This window comes from Phalacrocorax aristotelis, chromosome Z (assembly GCF_949628215.1).
Source record: "Phalacrocorax aristotelis chromosome Z, bGulAri2.1, whole genome shotgun sequence".
In the NCBI taxonomy this organism is placed as follows: Eukaryota; Metazoa; Chordata; class Aves; order Suliformes; family Phalacrocoracidae; genus Phalacrocorax; species Phalacrocorax aristotelis.
In genome coordinates, this window is record NC_134311.1 from 26,272,598 (window position 1) to 26,292,110 (window position 19,513).

The window sequence follows — 19,513 nt, forward strand, 5'->3', positions numbered from 1 at the left end:
AACTGTTCCCCACACTTCCCACACTCCCTACAGCAGGAGATGCTGTGTACCCTTCTTCCCCACCCAAGTCCTGATAGTCCCGTTCCATTTCAGATGGAAAAATAATTCACTCCTGAACCCAAATTTGGTTAGGTAATTAATCATGACCATGTCAGCAGGATATACTGGCTTTTTGTCAGAGAGAAATGAATGCTGCTTCTTTAGGACAGGTGAAGAGGGGTGATTTCATTCCCTTCCATTTCCTAGGTCCACTAGCACTAGAAACTTCCTTTCATTATTTTTTATTTACCTAGTCTCCAGGGACTTAAATTTCATTTGCCCCAAAGGCATCAACAGAAAGTGACTCACTTTTTCTTTTCAGCATAGCCCCAGCTGATCTGTACCTGGAAGTTTGCTGTTAGTCAATCAGTACCTTAATGAAGGTGTGTTGTGTTTGCTCTTTTACCGGTATCTCTTTCAGTACATCTTTCAGAAGAGGTCAGGAGAGTATTACATCCTCTAACTGAGATCAGGGAGGGGTTTTCTCTCTAGAAATTAAGAAAATCTGAAATGCATGGCATCTAAATCCTCCATTACCTTTTTGGGGAATAAGAGAATAAAGATAAAGTATCTGGGATTCTCTCCACTTTCCCTTGCTCTCTTTCAGTTCATTTGAGCCCAATTTCTCATTGGGACGAGAAACACAAATACATTTCCTGAGACTGCAAGGACCCTATTATCTAAGGAGACTGACAGAGAAAAACCTGTGCTGAATCCTGAAAGTTTGTATACCTACAGTTGCAAGGACAAGTGAGTCCTTCAGTGATTCCTTAATGGACTAAGCTTAGGGACAGTTAGGAAGGCAATGAATGTCTTACCCTGGCCTTTTTGAAGGGAAAGATTGCCTCTGAGAAATAATGTGTGATAGGATAAGGTGGGGACTTGCCTGTCAATATGAAGTGCTCTATAACTAGTCACAACAACTGGTTTAGTGGAGTAAAACTAGTGTGAAGCAGCAGGGGAAATACTCACATGGGTCAGCTGGGTTGTTTCACTCTGTTGAGTATCGTGGTATGTTTTACTCAGGTCTTGCCAAGTAGGCTGTGCTAGGATGTAAGGAGTCAAAGTGGAGCTGAGGCGTGCAAGGACCAAGAAGAGCTGTAGACAAGTGTCCAGAATTCATCTGCAGCAGCAATGAAGGGATCAGAAGGAACTGATTTTGAGTAGAGAAAGCCAAGTCCCCTTTAAATTGGCTAGCGCTGGCACTGTTACCTCTTTCTGATGTGGCTGAACACATCTCAGCATAGGCTAATGGGGTCTTCCGGGGTGAGCTCACCACAGCTCTTGTCTCACTGCTATGGGTGCAGCATTTGAAGCCAACATGGGTATCATGACACATCAAGGTAAACATGGCCTCCCCGTAAGATGAAAGGACATGTTATGGACAGGAAGGCCAGGTATCAAGGGAAGCTGTAGGCATGTTCACCTAAATCAAGCTGAGTCTTTCGCATTGGGGAAATCTGGGTTGGGTTTGACAAGGGGCTGTTTCCAAGGACATTCACCAAGAAACACACTATTGTCAGTGTTACAGTGTAAGTGCCAGTCTCATGGTATTGATGTCTGAATTTGGACTTCAAAGAGGCAGCAAAATGAGTTTGTAGCTCTTCGGACTGGAATATGAGAAATATTCTCTGAAGGTAAGGGGAAAGGTGAGACCTAAAAAGACTAAAAATAATTAAAAAAAATCTGACTGGGATTGGCATTTCTGTGTTCCTATTCTGTTTCTGTCCCTGGGTGATTAATCCTCATTTCCTACCCATATGTTCCAGGCCTGAATGAAGCAAATGTTAACCTTCAAGATAAAATAAGAATCCACATGCAGGACCTTTGGACCTCTGACATATATACTTCTGATATGGAAGAAACATCATGCAGTCCAGATGGACAACAGCTCTGTTCATTGGCAGAATGGTAAGGCTCAGAGCCTAGTATGCTGAGAGATGCAGCTTGCTAATGGGGCTTGCATGCTGACAGTGGACTAGCTCAAGCCTTTTTCTAAAGCTGCTCCTTTGATCTGCCAGTCCAAGCTTTTGTTCCAACTCCAGCTGCAAGCACTGCGGAACAGGAAGTCTGCAGTGATACTGGTTCAGGTCTTGGAGGATGTTTCTCTGTGGAACAATGTGTGCTTGGAGCTGATGGGCCTTAAGGCCTGGGTTTTTTCCCTCCGCACCCTCTTAACTGTTTCCAGGACAGTTAATCAACAAAGCATGATGGAACTGTGGAGGTAAGCAATAAATTCAGCTCTCCTGAGTAACTTGGACTGGCAAATAGGAACTGTCAATTTTATCGCAGAGCAAAGCAGAGTGCTTCATGCAAAAAAATGCATCTGAGCCTGTGGAGGCATTTGCTTGCTTAGTATATGCTAAAAACTGTAATATATTGAGGCAATAAATGCCTGCTCCATAAAATTTATTTTCCTTGATGTTTTTCAGATGCTTACTTACCTCTATCTGTTTTGCATTGATTAGTCCCACTTGTAAATGTAGAGCTACCTTGGTTTTCCATTCTGGGTTTTACTGGTCTCATATTTCTGAAGGCGATGATGGTGTCCTGTGGTGCAAGGTATAGATAGGAAATTCAGGGCACAGCTCCTACCTCAGACAGCAAACAGACTCAATATGAGAGCTACCATCATGTGGATAGGCCAGACGGTGAGAGAAATTAAATGAGGAAAATGAAATAACATATGGACCTTGGCAGAAAAAGTCTTAGCTCTTCTGCAGGAGGCAATGGGGAACAATGACTAATTGTTCAGAAATAGTATGAAAGGGTCCCAAAATGCTACATTTTGTACAGTTCATTCCCACCTCTGAGCAATGTTCAACTGTTGCAGAGGTGATCTAGGTCACAGCCAGAGCTGTCTGAAGAGCAGTTGCTACAGTACTTGCTGTATTCGCCAGGCCATGCTCCTCCAGGCTCTGGAGCATTTAATAAATAGTCCTGATTGCTACTGTTAGTGAAGGGAATCTTTCCACTCTTCTAACCACCAGGTCAGAGCCGTCAATTATTGAACTCTGTGAGTTAAAAATAAGTACAATGCAGTAGTTCTGAGAACACCATCTGTTTTACACAAGGTAACTAAAAGGCATTTCTCAAATCGATGGCAGTCATGCATACAGATTTTCTATGCAAGCCAGTCTTAACTGGTCTTTAAAGGTCATTATTTCTGTGCAAATGTTTGTATAAAAGTTTAAGTGTAATTTCTGGTTCTGAACCTGGCTTTTTGTCAGCTTTTTCCTGGCTGTGCAGAGAAGTGAGATGGTGTTCAGGCCTATGTTAGACAGGCAGCAGAACCTCAGCTGTCAGCCTGCCTGTGCCTGCCTACAAGCAGCAGTCCCCTCTCACATCTTGTGCCTGTGCTGGGGGTAGGAGAGCAGGAGTGTGAGAGCTCTCTCATGCCAAGCAGAGCAAAGTGCCATATAAAGTAGCAGGCTGGCTGTGCCTGGAAAACACCCAGGTTGGCACATCCTGACCAAGGACAGAAATGTTGCATGTTGCTTATTTCCCATATTGGCTGGATCACACTTTGGTAGGGTATTCAGAGCTGGCTGAGGCTAGGTCATTAAAGATCCAGGGAGTGTATTTTCCCTTTTCATCTATTTAATCTATTCCTATATGGCTCATTTGCCATTTTATGAGATTTTTCTATTTGGACTGTCTTCAGTTCACACTTGGATTCTTACGTAGTAGTTCCAGCTCCTTTGAAGTCCCCATGGTATTTCTGGGAGTTAGCCAAATAGAGTCCTAATTCCTGAGCAAATAATTTATTTTTAGCTTGCAGACTTATATATGACCAACAATAGTGGACCTGGGATTGGTGAACATAGAATCATAGAATTATTAAGGTTGGAAAAGACCTCTAGGATCATCAAGTCCAACAACCAACCCAACACCGCCATGCTTCCTAAACCATGCCCTGAAGTGCCACATCTACACATCTTTCAAATACCTCCAGGGATGGTGACTCCACCACCCCTCAGGGCAGCCTGTTCCAGTGCCTAACCACTCTTTCAGTAAATAAATTTTTCCTAATACCCAGTCTAAGCCTCCCATGATGCAGCTTGAAGCAGTTTCCTCTTGCTCTGTCGCTAGTGACCTGGGAGAAGACACCAACACCCACGTCACTACAACCTCTGTTCAGGTAGTTCAGTAGAGGGGTATAAGGTCTTTCCTCAGCTGCCTCTTCTCCAGACTAAACAACCCCAGCTCCCTCAGCCGCTCCTCATAAGACTTGTGCTCCAGACCCTTCATGAGCTTCATTGCTCTTCTTTGGACACGCTCCAGCAACTTAATGTCTTTCTTGTACTAAGGAGCCCAAAACTGAACACAGTATTTAAGGTGCAGCCTCACCAGTGCCGAGTACAGGGGCACGATCACTCCCCTACTCCTGCTGGTCACACTATTCCTGATACAAGCCAGGATGCTGTTGGCCTTCTTGGCCACCTGGGCACACTGCTGGCTTATGTTCAGCTGGCTGTCAGCCAGCACCCCCAGGTCCTTTTTGGCCAGGCAGCTTTCCAGCTACTCTTCCCCAAGTCTGTAGCATTGCATGGCGTTGTTGTTTTTTCTCTGCTGTGTTGTATTTCCAGTAGACATCTGGTAAATTGAGGTCCCCCACTGGAACAAGGGCAACTGATTGTGATACTTCTTCCAACTGCTTGTAGAACACTTCAGTTAACCTCTTCATTCTGCTTTGGAGGTCTATAACAGAACCCCAGCAGGATATCTGTCTTGTTGGCCTTCCCTCTCATGCCTACCCATAAACACTTGACCTTATCATCAAAATCACTACAGGCTGTACACAATCGAAGCACTCCCTAACATATAGAGCCACCCCACCACCTGTCCTTCCTTGCCTATCTCTTCTGAAGAGCTTATAGCCATCCATTGCAGGGCTTCAGTCATAAGAGTCATCTCACCATGTCTCTGTGATGTCAACTAAGTCATGGTTCTGCTGCACAATGGCTTCCAGCTACTCCTGTTTGTTGCCCATGCTGCGTGCACTGGTGTAGATGCACTTGAGCTGAGCTATTGGTTTCACCCCCAACCCTGGCATGCCACCCCCTAGGCTCCTCTCTGGTGGGCCTGGCTATACCCCCTCCTCCTTCAAACCTAGTTTAAAGCCCTCTCCATGAGCCCCACCAACTCATGTGCAAGAATCCTTTTCCCCCTTTGAGACAGGTGAACTCCATCTGCCTCCAGCAGGCCTGGTGCCGTGTAAGCCTCCCGATGACCAAAAAAACCAAATATTCCACTGATGGCACCAGTGTCTGAGCCACGTGTTAATCAGATGAGTTTTCCTGTTCCTTTCAGTATTCTTCTCTGCCACTGACGGGATTGAGGAGAACACTGCCCGCAGCCCTGATCCTTAAATCAGTCGCCCCAGTGCCCTGAAGTCCTATTTGATTGCTCTTGGGCTTCTCTCTGAAACCTCATCACTGCCCACCTGCACAACCAACAGCGGGTAGTAATCATAGGGCTGTACCAGACCAGCGAGTCTTCTATTTTTTTTTTTCATTACCAGAAACGGAATACTTCATAGCAAAATTACTACCTCATTCTCACAAATCAACAGGGATTTTTATTTTAATATGCCAGCCAAGCTGAAAAATGTCTACATTTTAAGTTGACTGAAAGCTCACCAACTAAATAAAATTTTCTGTCTGCTGACCACTCAAACCCCTTAAGAGTTTTGTTCAGGGACAAAAAGTTTCAGTCAGAAGCAAACCATATCTCTCGTTTTTGTTTAAGATTCAGTTGAACTAAAGTAATGAAATCTTATTACAGATTCCCCCAGGGATCGATATTGGGCCCAATGTTATTCAACATCTCATAAATGATGTGGATACTGGCATCAAGTGTAGCCTGATGAAGTTTGCTGATGACACCAAATTGAGTGGGGAAGTAGACACTCTAGAAGCGAGAGCTGCTCTGCAGGAAGATCTGGATAGGCTGGAAGAGTGGGCCAGCAAGAACCTTATGAAGTTCAACAAGGACAAGTATGAGGTCTTGCACCTGGGAAAATATAATCCGGGAGTTCAGCACAGACTGGGACCCACCTGGCTGGAGAGCAGCTCTGTGGAGAGGGACCTGGGGGTCCTGGTGGACAGGAAGCTCAACATGAGCGAACAGTGTGCTGCTGCGGCCAAGAGGGCCAACAGGTTGCTGGGTTGCATCAAAAAGGGCATCACCAGCAGAGAGAAAGAAGTCACCATCCCACTCTACTCTGCGCTTGTCAGGCCACACCTGGAGTCCTGTGTACAGTTCTGGTCCCCGCTATACAAAAAGGATGTGGACAGGCTAGAAGGGGTCCAGAGAAGGGCCACCAAGATGGCCAAAGGACTGGGAAGCCTGCCATACGAGGATACACTGGAAGAACTGCGTTTGTTCCGCCTTGAGAAAAGGAGGCCCAGAGGGGATCTCATCACCATGTACCAGTGCTTAAGGGGTAGCTACAAAGAAGATGGAGACTCCCTTTTTACAAGGAGTCACATGGAGAGGACAAGGGGGAATGGACACAAATTGCTTTGGGGAGATTCTGATTGGACACAAGAGGGAAATTTTTCACAGTGAGGAGAGTCAACCATTGGAATAATCTCCCAGGGAAGTGGTTGACTAGGGCACATTGGACACTTTCAAGAGTCGTCTGGACAGGGTGCTGGGCCATCTTGTCTAGACTGCGCTCTTCCTAGAAAGGTTGGAGTAGATGATCCCTGAGGTCCCTTCCAACCTGTGATTCTGGGATTCTGTGATAGAAAATGTAAACTTTTTTTTTTTTGGAACCATGACTATCTGACATTTTAGGAGAAAACCAAACCATGTCTTTCTTGCTGACCAGACAGATTTGCGTTTGAGTAAATTAATTGTTTAATTGAAATATTTTCCCTTGTCAGCAAAAAATGTCAGTTGAATTTTTTTGTTTCACTCCACTTCTCATTTGAGGCTTAAGAAAACTTTCATGAGCTCATTCTGGGAACAGTTGCTAAAATCCTGCCTGGCATGGCAAATTTGACTTGTTGAGCTATATTCTAGTCTCTCTAAATTCAGGGAGGGTGATATATAAAGCTCCCTCTCAAAAATGAAAAGAACCATGTGTAATTAACCAGACCAAACCTATGCAGTTATTTCACAGGATTTGCTGTCCTCAGGAGATGAAGTTACAGACAGTGGGAGGTCAGATGAAAATTCCAGTGGCTGAGGCTGTTTGGAAAAATGATAGAGGTCTGGTAGTACACGGCCAGGATACCCCCACAATTCTTTCCTTCCTGCGCCGGTAGTCAAATCCTGGCTAAACACTGGTTATACTTTCACATCTTGCATCCAGGTATTGTTGTGGTGAAACAGGTTAACTTGGTTCTTTGTGATTGCTCCAGTGAGAGAGTCGTCCAGGGATAGTAGCTCTGCTGGTGGATCAAAGGGGCAGGTAACATGGCAAGGGAGACAGTGCCAAAGGTCATGTAGGAGCTGTAACGAGCTCCACTGTCCTTGCTGGATCTGGGAAAAGGTGCAGCAAGCACCCTGGTATTCCTGCAGGAAGTGTTCCATCCTGCAGTGGAAATCCTGCAGGAGGTTTGCAGCCTTACTGCAACCTCAGAAGCCAACTGTTGTCCTGCAAGTGCTGGCAAAAATACACACTGTTGTCATCTGATGCACTGTGTCAGTATTCTCCAAGTTCTGATTTCTTCAAGTGAAGTAGAAAGCCTGTCCTAGAGTTTTTTACCTTCTGATGGGACAGGGAATAATTTAACTCAGAAGTTCCAGTGTAGTTTATGCTTCTTTAATGTTAGGATTGGTTTGCATGTCAGGTGCTCCAAGAACACTCACCACTGATAATTAACTCAGATAGCATGTGCCACAAAATACCATATTGCTCAAAGCTTGTGAATGGGTTGTAGTCTGTCATTCAGGGAGGAAGGATATTTTTAAGCACTCTGCAAAGGGCATCTAAACAGTGCTTCATTCTCATGTTCTGTTCAAAGTGTATCGCTAAATTCAGCTTAGGAACCACTATCTACAAATTGAGAGTCAGTTTGGACTTAGCATTCAGTTCCTACTAAGAAGAAACTGGGCAAAACCAGGCACCTCTAATCCCCAAGAGTTCAGAAAGCCTTAGTTATTTTGCAAAGTAATTTTAAACTATTTGCTTTGAAAAGTATTTTCAGTCTCTGCATTCAAAAATTACTGATATTTACTTAAAATCATAAAGCAATATATTTTACCTTCTTACTGTCTTCTTTGGGTCTTTGAGTCTTTTGGCTGCCCTTTTTTTCCAAGGTTTTCTCTGCAGCTGTGAAGGTCGTACACTTAATTTTTGGTTAATAAGGAGTAAGTCAGAAGATGTGATTTCAGGAGCTGGTACTTCAGGCAAAATACACAGTGCTTGACAGTATAGTTAGTTGAATCTTCTGTCTTTAAACAGTACCAACTGTGTATTTGAGGCTCCACATCAGGCTCCTGGAATGGCCTGAGTTATCTGCTCAGCACGCAATATGCCTCAGAGGTTGGTTGTGTAAACCACAAATCAAATGACTCTGCACAAAGCATTCCTTTTTATATATAGGGCAGAAATTCCTGTCTGACTGTGGTAAAAACCAACCAAAACCTGCCACGTTCCCAGCATTCACTGAACAGAAAGCTGAGGTGACCCTGCTGTTAGTCTGTAGGGGAACTGGAGAATAGTGGCAGTTTTCCCTGGTACATTTTCACATGAGCTGAAACAGGAATCCACTCCTCTAGGTTAAGCCTCATTTCTATAATTGCACTGTTATCATCCCCTGGGTGTACAGCAGACATAGCCTAGGGATGGTTGCAGAGCCTAGTGGGGTTGTTTGAAGAAGGGCCAGACTCTTTGAACTTTTGCTCCTGTCCTCCATTCCTCCTAAATTCTTCACTGACAACCCCATTCGTGTTTCAGTCTAGAAGGGTGGGAAAGGGCTTTTCCCGGGAAGGTAAGTGGGATTCCCTCCAAAATGTTCCCCAGTGTGTGTGTGGGGGGGCAATTTTAGGTCTCTCTGTTGTAGGTTAAGACCGAGACTCTGGTTATCACAGAACCTGGAGCATGGATGGCAGAATCTTTACTGCCAGAATTGAACCTTGCTGATGGATCTTGTGGACTGTTTCTCTTGGTGACCCTGGTCTTGGACAGCTCTCTTAGGGATAGGAAAAGCATAGCAAAGGCCTCCCTGACAAGCAGCAGACTCCAACTGAAAGTCTCCCTGTCTTTCTGCAGTCAGACAACAGGCGATGGGAGGTGTCTGGAAATAGCCTTCCCTCCTGTAATGGCAAACACATCCTGCACAAGCAATCCAGGCATTGTAACAGGGACAAAGCAACATTTCTGTCACAGCAACAGCAGGTTGTGATTCCATTCAGTCTACCAGAACATGTTGGGATTGCATACTGCAGTAAGAAGAACAGAAAAGTCTTTGAATTTGCAGGGGAATAAACAGTGATCCAAGAAGTCTGTCTCCAAAATCAATTGAACATGTTGTATGGCTTCACCAAACCAGATTAGCAATCAAATTGGGAATTTTCCAGGAACGGACCTATCCAGCCAAGTCCAGCAAATAATTTATGAGATCTTTTGAACATTTCCAGTGCTACAGTATATTCTTCTGAAAGCCTGCAACAAAAGTCGGTCATTGCTGTACTATATTCTATAAATATGCATAACCAGCCCTTTCATCAAATGCTTCACTTCAAATGAGTGAAAAAAAGAGAGGACTAGCAGCAGGGACATAAAGCCATAGGGGCATTAAACTGTTTGCCTCAAAACTTAGTGATTGCACCAGGAGCGTGTCCTACATTTCTAGACTTGCAGTTACCACCCTCTCTGTTGAACTATGCTTCCCCATGGTTTTGTGTTAAGGCTGTGTCACATCCACTCTGTTTGTTTTCCATCTCGAGCTGGGATGAATATGAAATATGAAATGTCAAGTGTTTCCCATAGCTTTTCTTTCCATTGTACGTCTGAGTCAGTTCAGGAGGGTACCCTGAAAATCCACCTGCCTTCCTAGGAATGAAGGTCCAGTGAAACACTTCATTATGCAGCACTTAGAAGTAGAGCAACAGCATGTTTGCAACTGATGTTGCAGGTTGCAAGAAATACTTAATGCAGATTTCACTTTTAAGCCCTAAGAGGCTGAAGTCCTTTGAATAAGGAAATAAACTCTCAAGCAAGGCTTACTGTTCCGTTCTTCCCAGCATTCTGTGCTGGAATATTTCCTTCCTTGCCAAAATCCATTTACAATATCATGCAATAGCATGTAGCATGAAATTTCCAACTAACTACTCAGGTAGAAGATGAGGCTGTCATTGGTTACCTTGCTCTGCTAAAAGCAGACAGGCTAGACAGTGATGGCAATGGTGCAAACGTGTTGTGTCTGTTGCACTGGTAGAGCTTGGGTGATATTTCTCAAGTGACACTGGCACTATCTGATGGTCATCTCTCTAGGGTGATTGTGAATACCATGAGTGCTGGTTTCACACGTGACTCTGGCAGAGCCATTTCTGGTGTTCGGCACCTGTACTTGGAAGCTAGAGCTTGCAGGCTTCTTCAAGTGATTACCAGAGTCCAAAGGTGGAAGATAAAATTAAACTCAGCAGAGGCAGCATCACAGCATGGGGAGGAGACCTCCTGCTATGCAAGGGTAATGACTAGTAACCTGTTGTTAGTGTTCTCTGGTGGACAGCAGTGAATCATCACACATAACCTGTACCTTCTTATGTATAAACAGTTTTCTGAGGCATAGAAACAGAACAGGTCCTCCACAGGCCAAGAAGTGTTTATTTTCTTATTTTTTCAAGGAAAGAATCAGATTTCTCATATGTCTAATGAAAACAGAATTTGCAAGGGGAAATGTTGGGTTATCTGGAACAGGGCCACGGAAAAGCTAGTCCTTGTAAGCAGGATGCTAGTTTTAATCCAGATGGACCTGTGTGAAAAACAGGCAAGGCTGGTTTCACCTTTTGGTGGTCAGTTATCTTTCCCCTTGACACTTTCAGCCTACTCAGTGGGTACTGCCTTTAGTCTTTCAAGGGGTCCTAGGGGAGCTATGTGCCTTCGTTTCACTTCTCTTTTTAAGTGAAGCAGTGGGATTCTTTCTAAACATCTGATCTCCTTGGCATTCTAAAAATTTTTGTTGTAAACTGGATTCTGCAGTGAAAAAAAATCTACATTTAAAAAAATGTTAGGTAATGTTTTTATCTTTCTTTGTCTTGTTTTCAGTGATACTTTCTTTCTTCTTCATCTTTTCCTGTAATTTAATTCTGTTACTAAGTCAGCAGACAATTCTGTTTGCTGTGATATGTTTGCATGATAAATGTGACTGGAACACGGGGATTTTTTAGGCCAGAGACGGTATGCAGTTGTGCTCAATATTGCAGAAAATGTCTCAAGTAATTTATGCATGCCTTAACACAGATAAGGTGTGTGCAGAGCATATGGCAGTATCACATGCAGTGTGCTGTCATTGTAATTAAACTGGTTCAACTGGTCTATGGTAGCCTGGTGTAAGTTTTAGATGTTACTGATACCATAAAAGCTCTCCTAATCTAATCAAAATAAGACAATAATGATAAGGAAGTAGACCTGGAAGTTTGCATCCCATCTGGCTGTCCCAACACAAGGAGAGAGGAAACAACAGTGATGTTTACCACAAAACAGTTTCTCACTGTGCGAGCCTATAAATCCAGTGTCAGTCTTTTTTAACCTTGCAGGTTAACCTTAGGGATGGCCATTACTGCCCACATGGCAGCACAAATATTTCTCTACACATGCAGGGTAATGTGGGTGTGGTGGGAGAGAATCTAACAGACTTTGATTTGGCAGGCTTGGGGAAACTGCACAAGCTCCTGAATGCTGCTCTGGTATTCTGATGGTGGGGTGTGGTTTAGAGGGGATGGAGCTCATTTCAGCCACATTGCCATCATGGGGATGTGAACAAATCCCTTCCATGAGGGCATGGGAGGGATGGAAACCAGCTGTGTTCAATGCAAAAGACCCCAAAAGTTGTGGGGAGTTGTCAGTTCACTGTGATTTTGACCTGAGAAAGCTAGAGCTATGGGGAGATGTAGTCAGCAAACCTCTGTACTGTAAACTAGTGGAAGAGATTTCAGAGACTTCTCATCTCCCTTCTTTATGAAGATGGTCTGAATGTGCATAAATTTAATTTAAAATAACTTTAAGGGGTAATTTTAGCAAAATGAGACAGTTTGACTGCAAATCTACTTTTGCCCTTTTTAGTTTGTTGCTAGGAGTCAAGACAGTTTTTGTTTTTATAAAGTTGAAACTTTTTATTTGTTTTGGGAAAGCTGACTTCCTGCTTAGCTGGCAAACACATAGTTCCTCCCACCTCAGGCTTTTAAAAAACCATGGAGAGTACTCAAAAAAGGCATTCAGCCCACCTGATTCTGATCCCTCAGAAACTTATTGTCCATTGTGAGGAATCCTGTCTTTTTTTATTTATTTTTTTTTTAAGAAAGCAGAGTTGTTCTCCAAACTGGACCTGGGGTTTTCTTAAAAATTAACAATATTTCTGATACCAGTTACAGACAGCTGAAGATTATTGTGTCAGGGGAACAGGCAGGATATGAGAGTGTGTCCCGCAGTCTCACAGACTAGTCTCCCTCCTTGTACTGAAAAGTTTTTCTGGAACATTTTCCTTACCAGAAACAGGAGAAAGCTTAGCCACTTTTGCAGAGGCTAATTTCAGGACTGAACTTCGCTTTTCTGCTTGATTTTCCTTGCTGCCAGCCCCATGGGGCCAGATTCCTGCTTAGAAACTGCCATTTCTGACAAATGCAAGGAGTACAAGACTTTCACAACTCCTCTTATTTCTGCAGCGCCACAGTACAGCAGCCTTTTCTACTTCTGGACCCTGTGCACTATGGGCAGGTGGCTGGTTTGGTCTGTATGCAGCCAGGCTGATGCATACAGACATCTGCCTTCCAGGACCTAAGCGTTCCCTGTAGCCCAAGCTCCACCTCTCAGCACTGCCTAGGATATGGTCTTGTCTACTCTTTGTGCCTCCCGGAGACACCTGCCAGAGTGGAAAAAGGAGAGAGAATAGAAAGGAAAAGTCTTATGTCTTATTTTGGGATGGAGGGCTCCTACTGGAGTTAAAGTGCCAGTCCTTTTTGCAGTGTAGAGAAGTCTTCCCTTAGCAGAAAATGAGGAAAGCCACATATGCTCAGAACTTCCCATCACAGCTACAGCCTGTCAAGAGAGAAGAGAAAGGACATATCAGCCCAAGCTGTGCTGTGTATCTCAGTTCTGTGCTTGGGGAAGGTGGTTCTGTTCCCTCTGAGTGTTAGATATCTTTGAGTGCATTGAGAACATGGGCATTACAAAGCCAGGGTGGGGAGCCAGGGCAAGTGTCTGGAGATGAGCTTGTAAATCATAGAGAAGAGACTCCTGACAGGACAGAGCAGCAAATGGGACACTGGGAGAGGTGTTTTGCATTTATGACAGAGAAAGAAAAATAAGAGTCACTATGTTCCTGCCAGCTGGAAGTCTTTCTTGGCACACTGAGCCTGGAGATGACTCATTTGGCTTGCAGCAAGAAGGAGCAAGCAAGCAATCCTCATTTCTGCAGCCAAGAGGAGCAGGAAGGTTCAGCTTACACTGAGTCTGGGGAAGTGCAACAGGACAGTACACCAAGCCAAAGTGGGTACAGAAACCAGACAGCTCAGCCCAGTGGAAAGATCCTTCCTTCCCTGGGCTGTCTACCGTGGTGGGTAGAGTAGGCAGAGGAAGGGGAGAGTCTGGCAGTAGACCTTCATCCACCAATTGTCCTGGAGGGCCCTGTGGCCTGGATGTTACTTGGAATGTGGCTCTTAGCAAACCATGTAATGGCTAGGCTGGGCCTCAGGAAAGTTCTGGTCACCACCCTTGTCTGATGGCCTCACACTCCTTGTTGAGTCAGTAAACTGGAAAAAAAGGGGCATCCACCCCAGACAGGGACATGTTCCCACCCATATCCCAGGCAGCAATTTCTGGGAAAGGCAGAGCTGTGCATAGAGTGCTGGTGTGGAGGGAAAGGCAAGAAGAAGCTGGGAAATTATGGTTCAAGTGCTGGCTGAGGTCAGAGATTTAGGTTAACACTCCCATTTCTTACCTCCTGTTGTGGTCTAGGATACTTTGTGCCTCCCTTGGAAATGCGATCACTTAGTTATCTTCCTTCCCATGTCCTTTCTTTTCCTAATGGAAATAATTGGCAAGGCCTTAGGTTTTAGCTAGCCACTCCAGTTAGAGAAGAAAGATACTGACCGAGGCTGCACATAACTAAAACTCAAGAGGTGCTGGAGTGAAAGGCTGAGCTGACCCAAACTGGTGAAACTGAAGCTATGCTGGCTCCTGTTGAGTGACAACTGGGCTTTGTCTGTTCCATGAAGAACTTACATTTTGGGTTTTTCTGCTCCTGTATGCTTTGTTGTTTAGTACAGTAGTGACCTCTGATGTCAAGATCTCCCATAGCCTTCGTCCTCCAAAAAATGCTTAACAGCTGTGGAGCTAAACTGTCGGCAGGAAAAGAGCTTCCACTGTACATGCCAGCGTCAGCCACCATGGGCTTCTCACTTTACAGAGTCTAGAAAGAGCACTGAGGCTTGCATTCGTTCACCGCTTGGGCAAATTCTACCCTCTCACTCTAACTGAATGCCATTTTGAGAATTGCTTTGGTATAACTGAAAAATTTGATTGCAGGACTGAAGTCCTGCATCCCATTACACCTAATTTGTCAGAGTGTCACTCTGTCATCTGAGCGATGGGCATCTCTAGACTGTTGCAACCCCTTGGCTGCCAAAAGCGTAGCAGGGTCCTGGGCATCCCTGGTATTATGCTTGGCATAAGGGAGGATGTTTTGCAGTTGAGGAAGGACATATTGAAGAAAGGTGGCAGATCATGGTCAGGGAATGGGGAAGTGGCAACACCAGGAAGTGTCTTGTGAGGCCTTCAGCAGCAGTCACTTAAAATGGCAAGACTTGTGGCTTAGGCAGGCTGGTACAGTGGCTAGAGCTGGGCGTGAGGAGACCAAGGCCACTTCCCACTGATGAGGAGGCCAACCAGAGCAAAAGCATGGCTGCAGTCTGTACAGGTGAGAGCTTGCACAGCCTGTGCTGTCATGGGATGTGCAAGCACCTACAGGATACTGTGTAATGCTAACAGCAAGGCTACAGTCCCCTAAACTGTGTGTCTCTCCAGGACTGCACTTTTTTCCACATTAGGGAGCCAGCTTTTCTGCTGATGACCTGCTTGAAACTGACTCTTAACTAAGGTTAACCTTTGCCCCACCTTGAACTCCAGTGCTCTCTGGGAATCCCCCTAGCCCATTCCTACCTAATAAGGAGGTCCCTTTCCTCGGAAGGCCTTACTTTTTTCCAACTCACCTTCACCGCTCGTCAAGGTGTCACTGTGCCTTTAAAAAAGATATCTGCTTTGAGCAGGTGCAGGAGTCCCTGAACTGTTCTCTTTGTCACTGACAACGGGAGAGCAGCTGAATATCCAGACTGAACGGGCCCTCGTTACCGTGCAGGTGACCACCTCTTGTGGAGTAGTAGTGACACCCAGTGGCCATTGAATAAATTCGGGAAGTCCCTGTCACCTGAATTCCACCTTTCTCTTCACCCTGTCTGTGCTTGGCACATTTGCAGGGACATTAAATACATGCTGCAGTAACATGACAGTCACAAGCCCTGCAGGCAAAACTCATTGAACTCCTTCACACCTTTCTCAGCCATCCAATGCTAACTGTGAGCAACAGATTTCTTTGGTCTCCTGAGAATTGTGGAACCAAGTACCAGCTGTATTTGTTGCACAAGACAAGACTAAAACATCTCTGGGAGATGAAAGATCAGATCTTAGAAACAGGGTGTGTGCAAAGGAAATGACTCCCTTAAATTAGCTGTACCCAGTTTATAATCCCTAGCAAGTAGCAGAAGATTGGAATGATTATGATTTGTAACAACATAACCCAGAGCTGCCCAGAACATCTTTGCAAACCTTGAGGAAGACAGCAGTTAGGCTGTACTGTACACAGGCCAGTTTATCTTTGCACTGGCAGGCAAGTACTGACCACAGTTAGTCTGATCATCAGTAGATGTTATCCCTTTCCTTTTTGCTTTGAGAAAATTGTGAGGTATGTGCAAGCAGGAGAACACATTTCTACAAAATTACAGTCAAAGCTGGAAGATTCTGTGCAGCCTCCCTAGTCTACAGCTGTCCACAGAACTGTTGAGACTGGCAGACACCACTCGAGATCATCCAGTCCAACCCCTCTGCTCAAGCAGGGTCAGCTAAAGTAGTTGCCCATGTCACAAATACAAATTTGTGGATATGGCCAACTACACCAAATTGTTGTGAATACAACCTTTAGTATCCTGCCAATTACACCAAATTGTTGGGAATATGATTTGTTACACAGCTTTGGTTAGCAGTTTAAGATTTATTAATATTTTTGAGACAGATCACAGTATTAGGTTGTGTAATCCTTAACAGCATCAGCCGATTTAAAACAGCAATTTGATGGAATTTTTTACAATCAACATAGAGACTTAGTTAAAGATTTGAGAATGGCAAGAATCACTCTATTATATAGATGGAAGAAGTGCACGAAGGAAAACTGAGGTATACTTGAGTTAGAATGATTCAGAGGGATTGTGGATGCAGGGGATAAGGAGGACCCTCCCATTGAGTCACGAGGTTCAGAATAGACCCCCTTGCTTTCTCAGCTTCTTTCAGAGAGAAGTCTAGATGCAGGTAGGTCCAATCTTAGTCTCAGACTTGGTCAATGGTTTATGTGAATAGGGATTTTATATATATGTGTATATGTGTGTGTGTGTAGTCAAATTACACACACAAACCTCAAGGTTAACCTGTGAATAAAATTTCCCTTTTTGTGAGTTTCATAAATTACTCACTTAAATATGCTGGCATTCATCAGTGCATGGCCAGTGAACCTCTCAAAATCAGGCCTTTGAGTCCTCAAAAAATCATCAACAGATGATCCTTCAATTCTTGTGAAATCTACCCTGAGAGGTGTCCCAGCCCAGGGGGATATACAGGGTCACGTGGCCCGCTGTGGTCCCAGAGATCTCCAAGGGCCTCCCTCTTGGATCGCTAGTTATAGGATCGAGATCATAAGCTTTGGTCCATATTTTACATTCTGGCCACAATTCTGGTACACAAGTCAGGCAGCAGATGGCCCAGGTGTGGACAGATACTGCCTGACGTCCAAGTTGTTATGACCAAGATAACAGCATGATAGGGCTTATCCTGGGATCTCAGGGTGGTCCTGATGTACCATTCAGGCAGACGATATCCAAGGTGTGGACAGAGATTGCCTGATGCCCAAGTCATCATGACGAAGGTAACAACACAATAGGGCTTACTCTGGGATCCCAGCGTGGCTGGGGGACTGTACCACCACAGCCCAGGTCTGTGTCCAGTCAGATTCTGAAAACCTCCATGGGTTCAGACTCCACAACCTCTCTGGGCAACCCATCCCAGTGTTTGACCACCCTCACAGTAAAAATGTCTGCTCTTGTGTGCAGATGGAATGTCATGTTTTTTTAATTTGTGTCCTTTGCTTCTTGTCCTGTCTTTTGGCACAACCGAAGAGAGCCTGGCTCTGTCTTCTGTACTCCCCTCATGAGGTATTTATATACATTGATAAGATTCCCAGGCCTTCTCTTCTCCAGGCTGAACAGTCCCAGCTCACTCTGCCTTTCCTCACATGACAGATCTCCCAGTCCCTTAATCATCTTAGTGATCCTTTGTTGGACTCTTTCCAGTATATCCATGTCTCTGTTTTACTGAGGAGCCCCAAACAGGACACAGTACTCCTGGTGTGGCCTCACCAGTGCTGAGTAGAGGGGAAGAATCACCTCCCTCAACCTGCTCAGGTGCCTGGGATAACACTTCCTCAGATGCAGAACTTCACATTTCCCTCTGTTGAACTTCATAAGATCCTTGTCCCATTTCTCCAGTCTGTTGATGCCCTTCTGAATGGCAGTATAGCCTTAAGATGTACGACTACTTCTTCCACTTTTGTGTCTTCTGCAAACTTGCTGCAGGTGCACTCTACCTAATTCTCCAGAGCATTAATGAAGATACTAAACAGTATTGGCCCCAGTACAGACAGCAGGTGATACAACACTTGTGGCCAGCCTCCAGCTGGACTCTGTGCCACTGTTCAGAACCCTCTGGGCCAGCTGTTTGGCCAGTTTTTAATCCACCCCAGTGCCCACTTACCTAACCCGTTTTTTTTTTTTTTTACCAGTTTCTTTTTTAGGATGTTATGGAAGAGAGTGCCAAAAGCTAACCTAAGTCAAGGTAAACAATGCTCACTGCTCTCCCCCATCCACCAAGCTAGTCAACTTGTTGGAGAAGGCTATCAAATTAGTTAAACATGTCTTCCCCTTTGTAAATCCATGTGGAATACTCCTGATCACCTTCTTCATCACCTAGATCACGTGTCCAGAAATGGTTCCCAGGATTAGTTGTTCCATCACCTTCCAGGGACTGAGGAGACCTGCACTGGACTGTGCTTCCCTGAGTCTTTCTTCTTGCCCTTCTTGAAGGTAGCATTGAGAATTGTTCTATTCCAATCCTCAGCACCTGTCCCAGTTGCCTTTCAAAGATAATTGAGTGGCCTCTCAATGATATCTGCTAGCTTCCCTCAGTACTTGTGAGTGCAAGCTGTCAGGTGCCATCAATATCTGTATGTCCAGTTTGTCTAAGTGCTTCCTAACCTGACCATCCTCCACCAAAAGTAAGTCCCCCCTACTCCAAATTTTCTTTCTGGTCTCAGAAGCCTAGGATTCCTGAATGCTGGTCTTAGCAGTAAAGGCTGAGGCAAGGAAGCCATTGAGTACCTTGGTGTTTTCCATAGCAGTGTACTACTAAAACAGGTAGCAAGAGCTGCACTGGTAACATTAGATAGTTTTTTACTTATTGGTGTGGAGGAACAACATGCAAACTTCCTCCTTTGTTCATGTTTTCGCTTGAGTCATAAGAACAGCAGTATTTGTTCATCTGGTTTCTGCCATGGCCACAGAGCCATCAGCCAGGTCTTAAGTGCAATGAACAGCAGGAAGATGAGAAGCAAGGGCTGAGATGCTGGGGTGTGCTTTTGGCAAAATGCCTCCCTGGGTGTAATTCTCTCCTGTCCTCCAGGCAGGCACGGTCCAATGGGATTCCAGATGGTTTCCCTGCTCTGCTGCAAGTTAGACATACTCCCTGCCAGAGAGGGAATGGAAACTGCAGGTTTTAAAAAGAAATCAGATGGCAAATTTTTCCAAAACTACTGCTAGAAGATACACTTTGTAACCACTTAAAAAGTTCTCAAGGACTTTGCTCTTAAATGACCCAAAGGTACCCAGTGGAGCCAGTTTTCCAAATGAAAAAAGAAACTCCCTGTAATACTTACTAGAAAAGCTAGGAGAGCGCTGTCTTACCTATGTTTGGACTAGTTGC

The 19,513-nt window shown here is 44.7% G+C and overlaps 1 protein-coding gene across 1 annotated transcript; it reads left to right on the top strand.

Annotated features, from left to right (window-relative positions):
* The first annotated feature begins 1,808 nt into the window (after window positions 1-1,808).
* LOC142050170 (uncharacterized) lies at window positions 1,809-6,913 on the top strand. The gene is made up of 2 exons (XM_075078553.1): window positions 1,809-1,950; window positions 5,827-6,913. The coding sequence occupies exons 1-2, from the start codon at window positions 1,909-1,911 to the stop codon at window positions 6,610-6,612; spliced, it is 828 nt and encodes a 275-aa protein (XP_074934654.1). The 5' UTR covers window positions 1,809-1,908; the 3' UTR covers window positions 6,613-6,913.
* The last annotated feature ends 12,600 nt before the right edge of the window (window positions 6,914-19,513 follow it).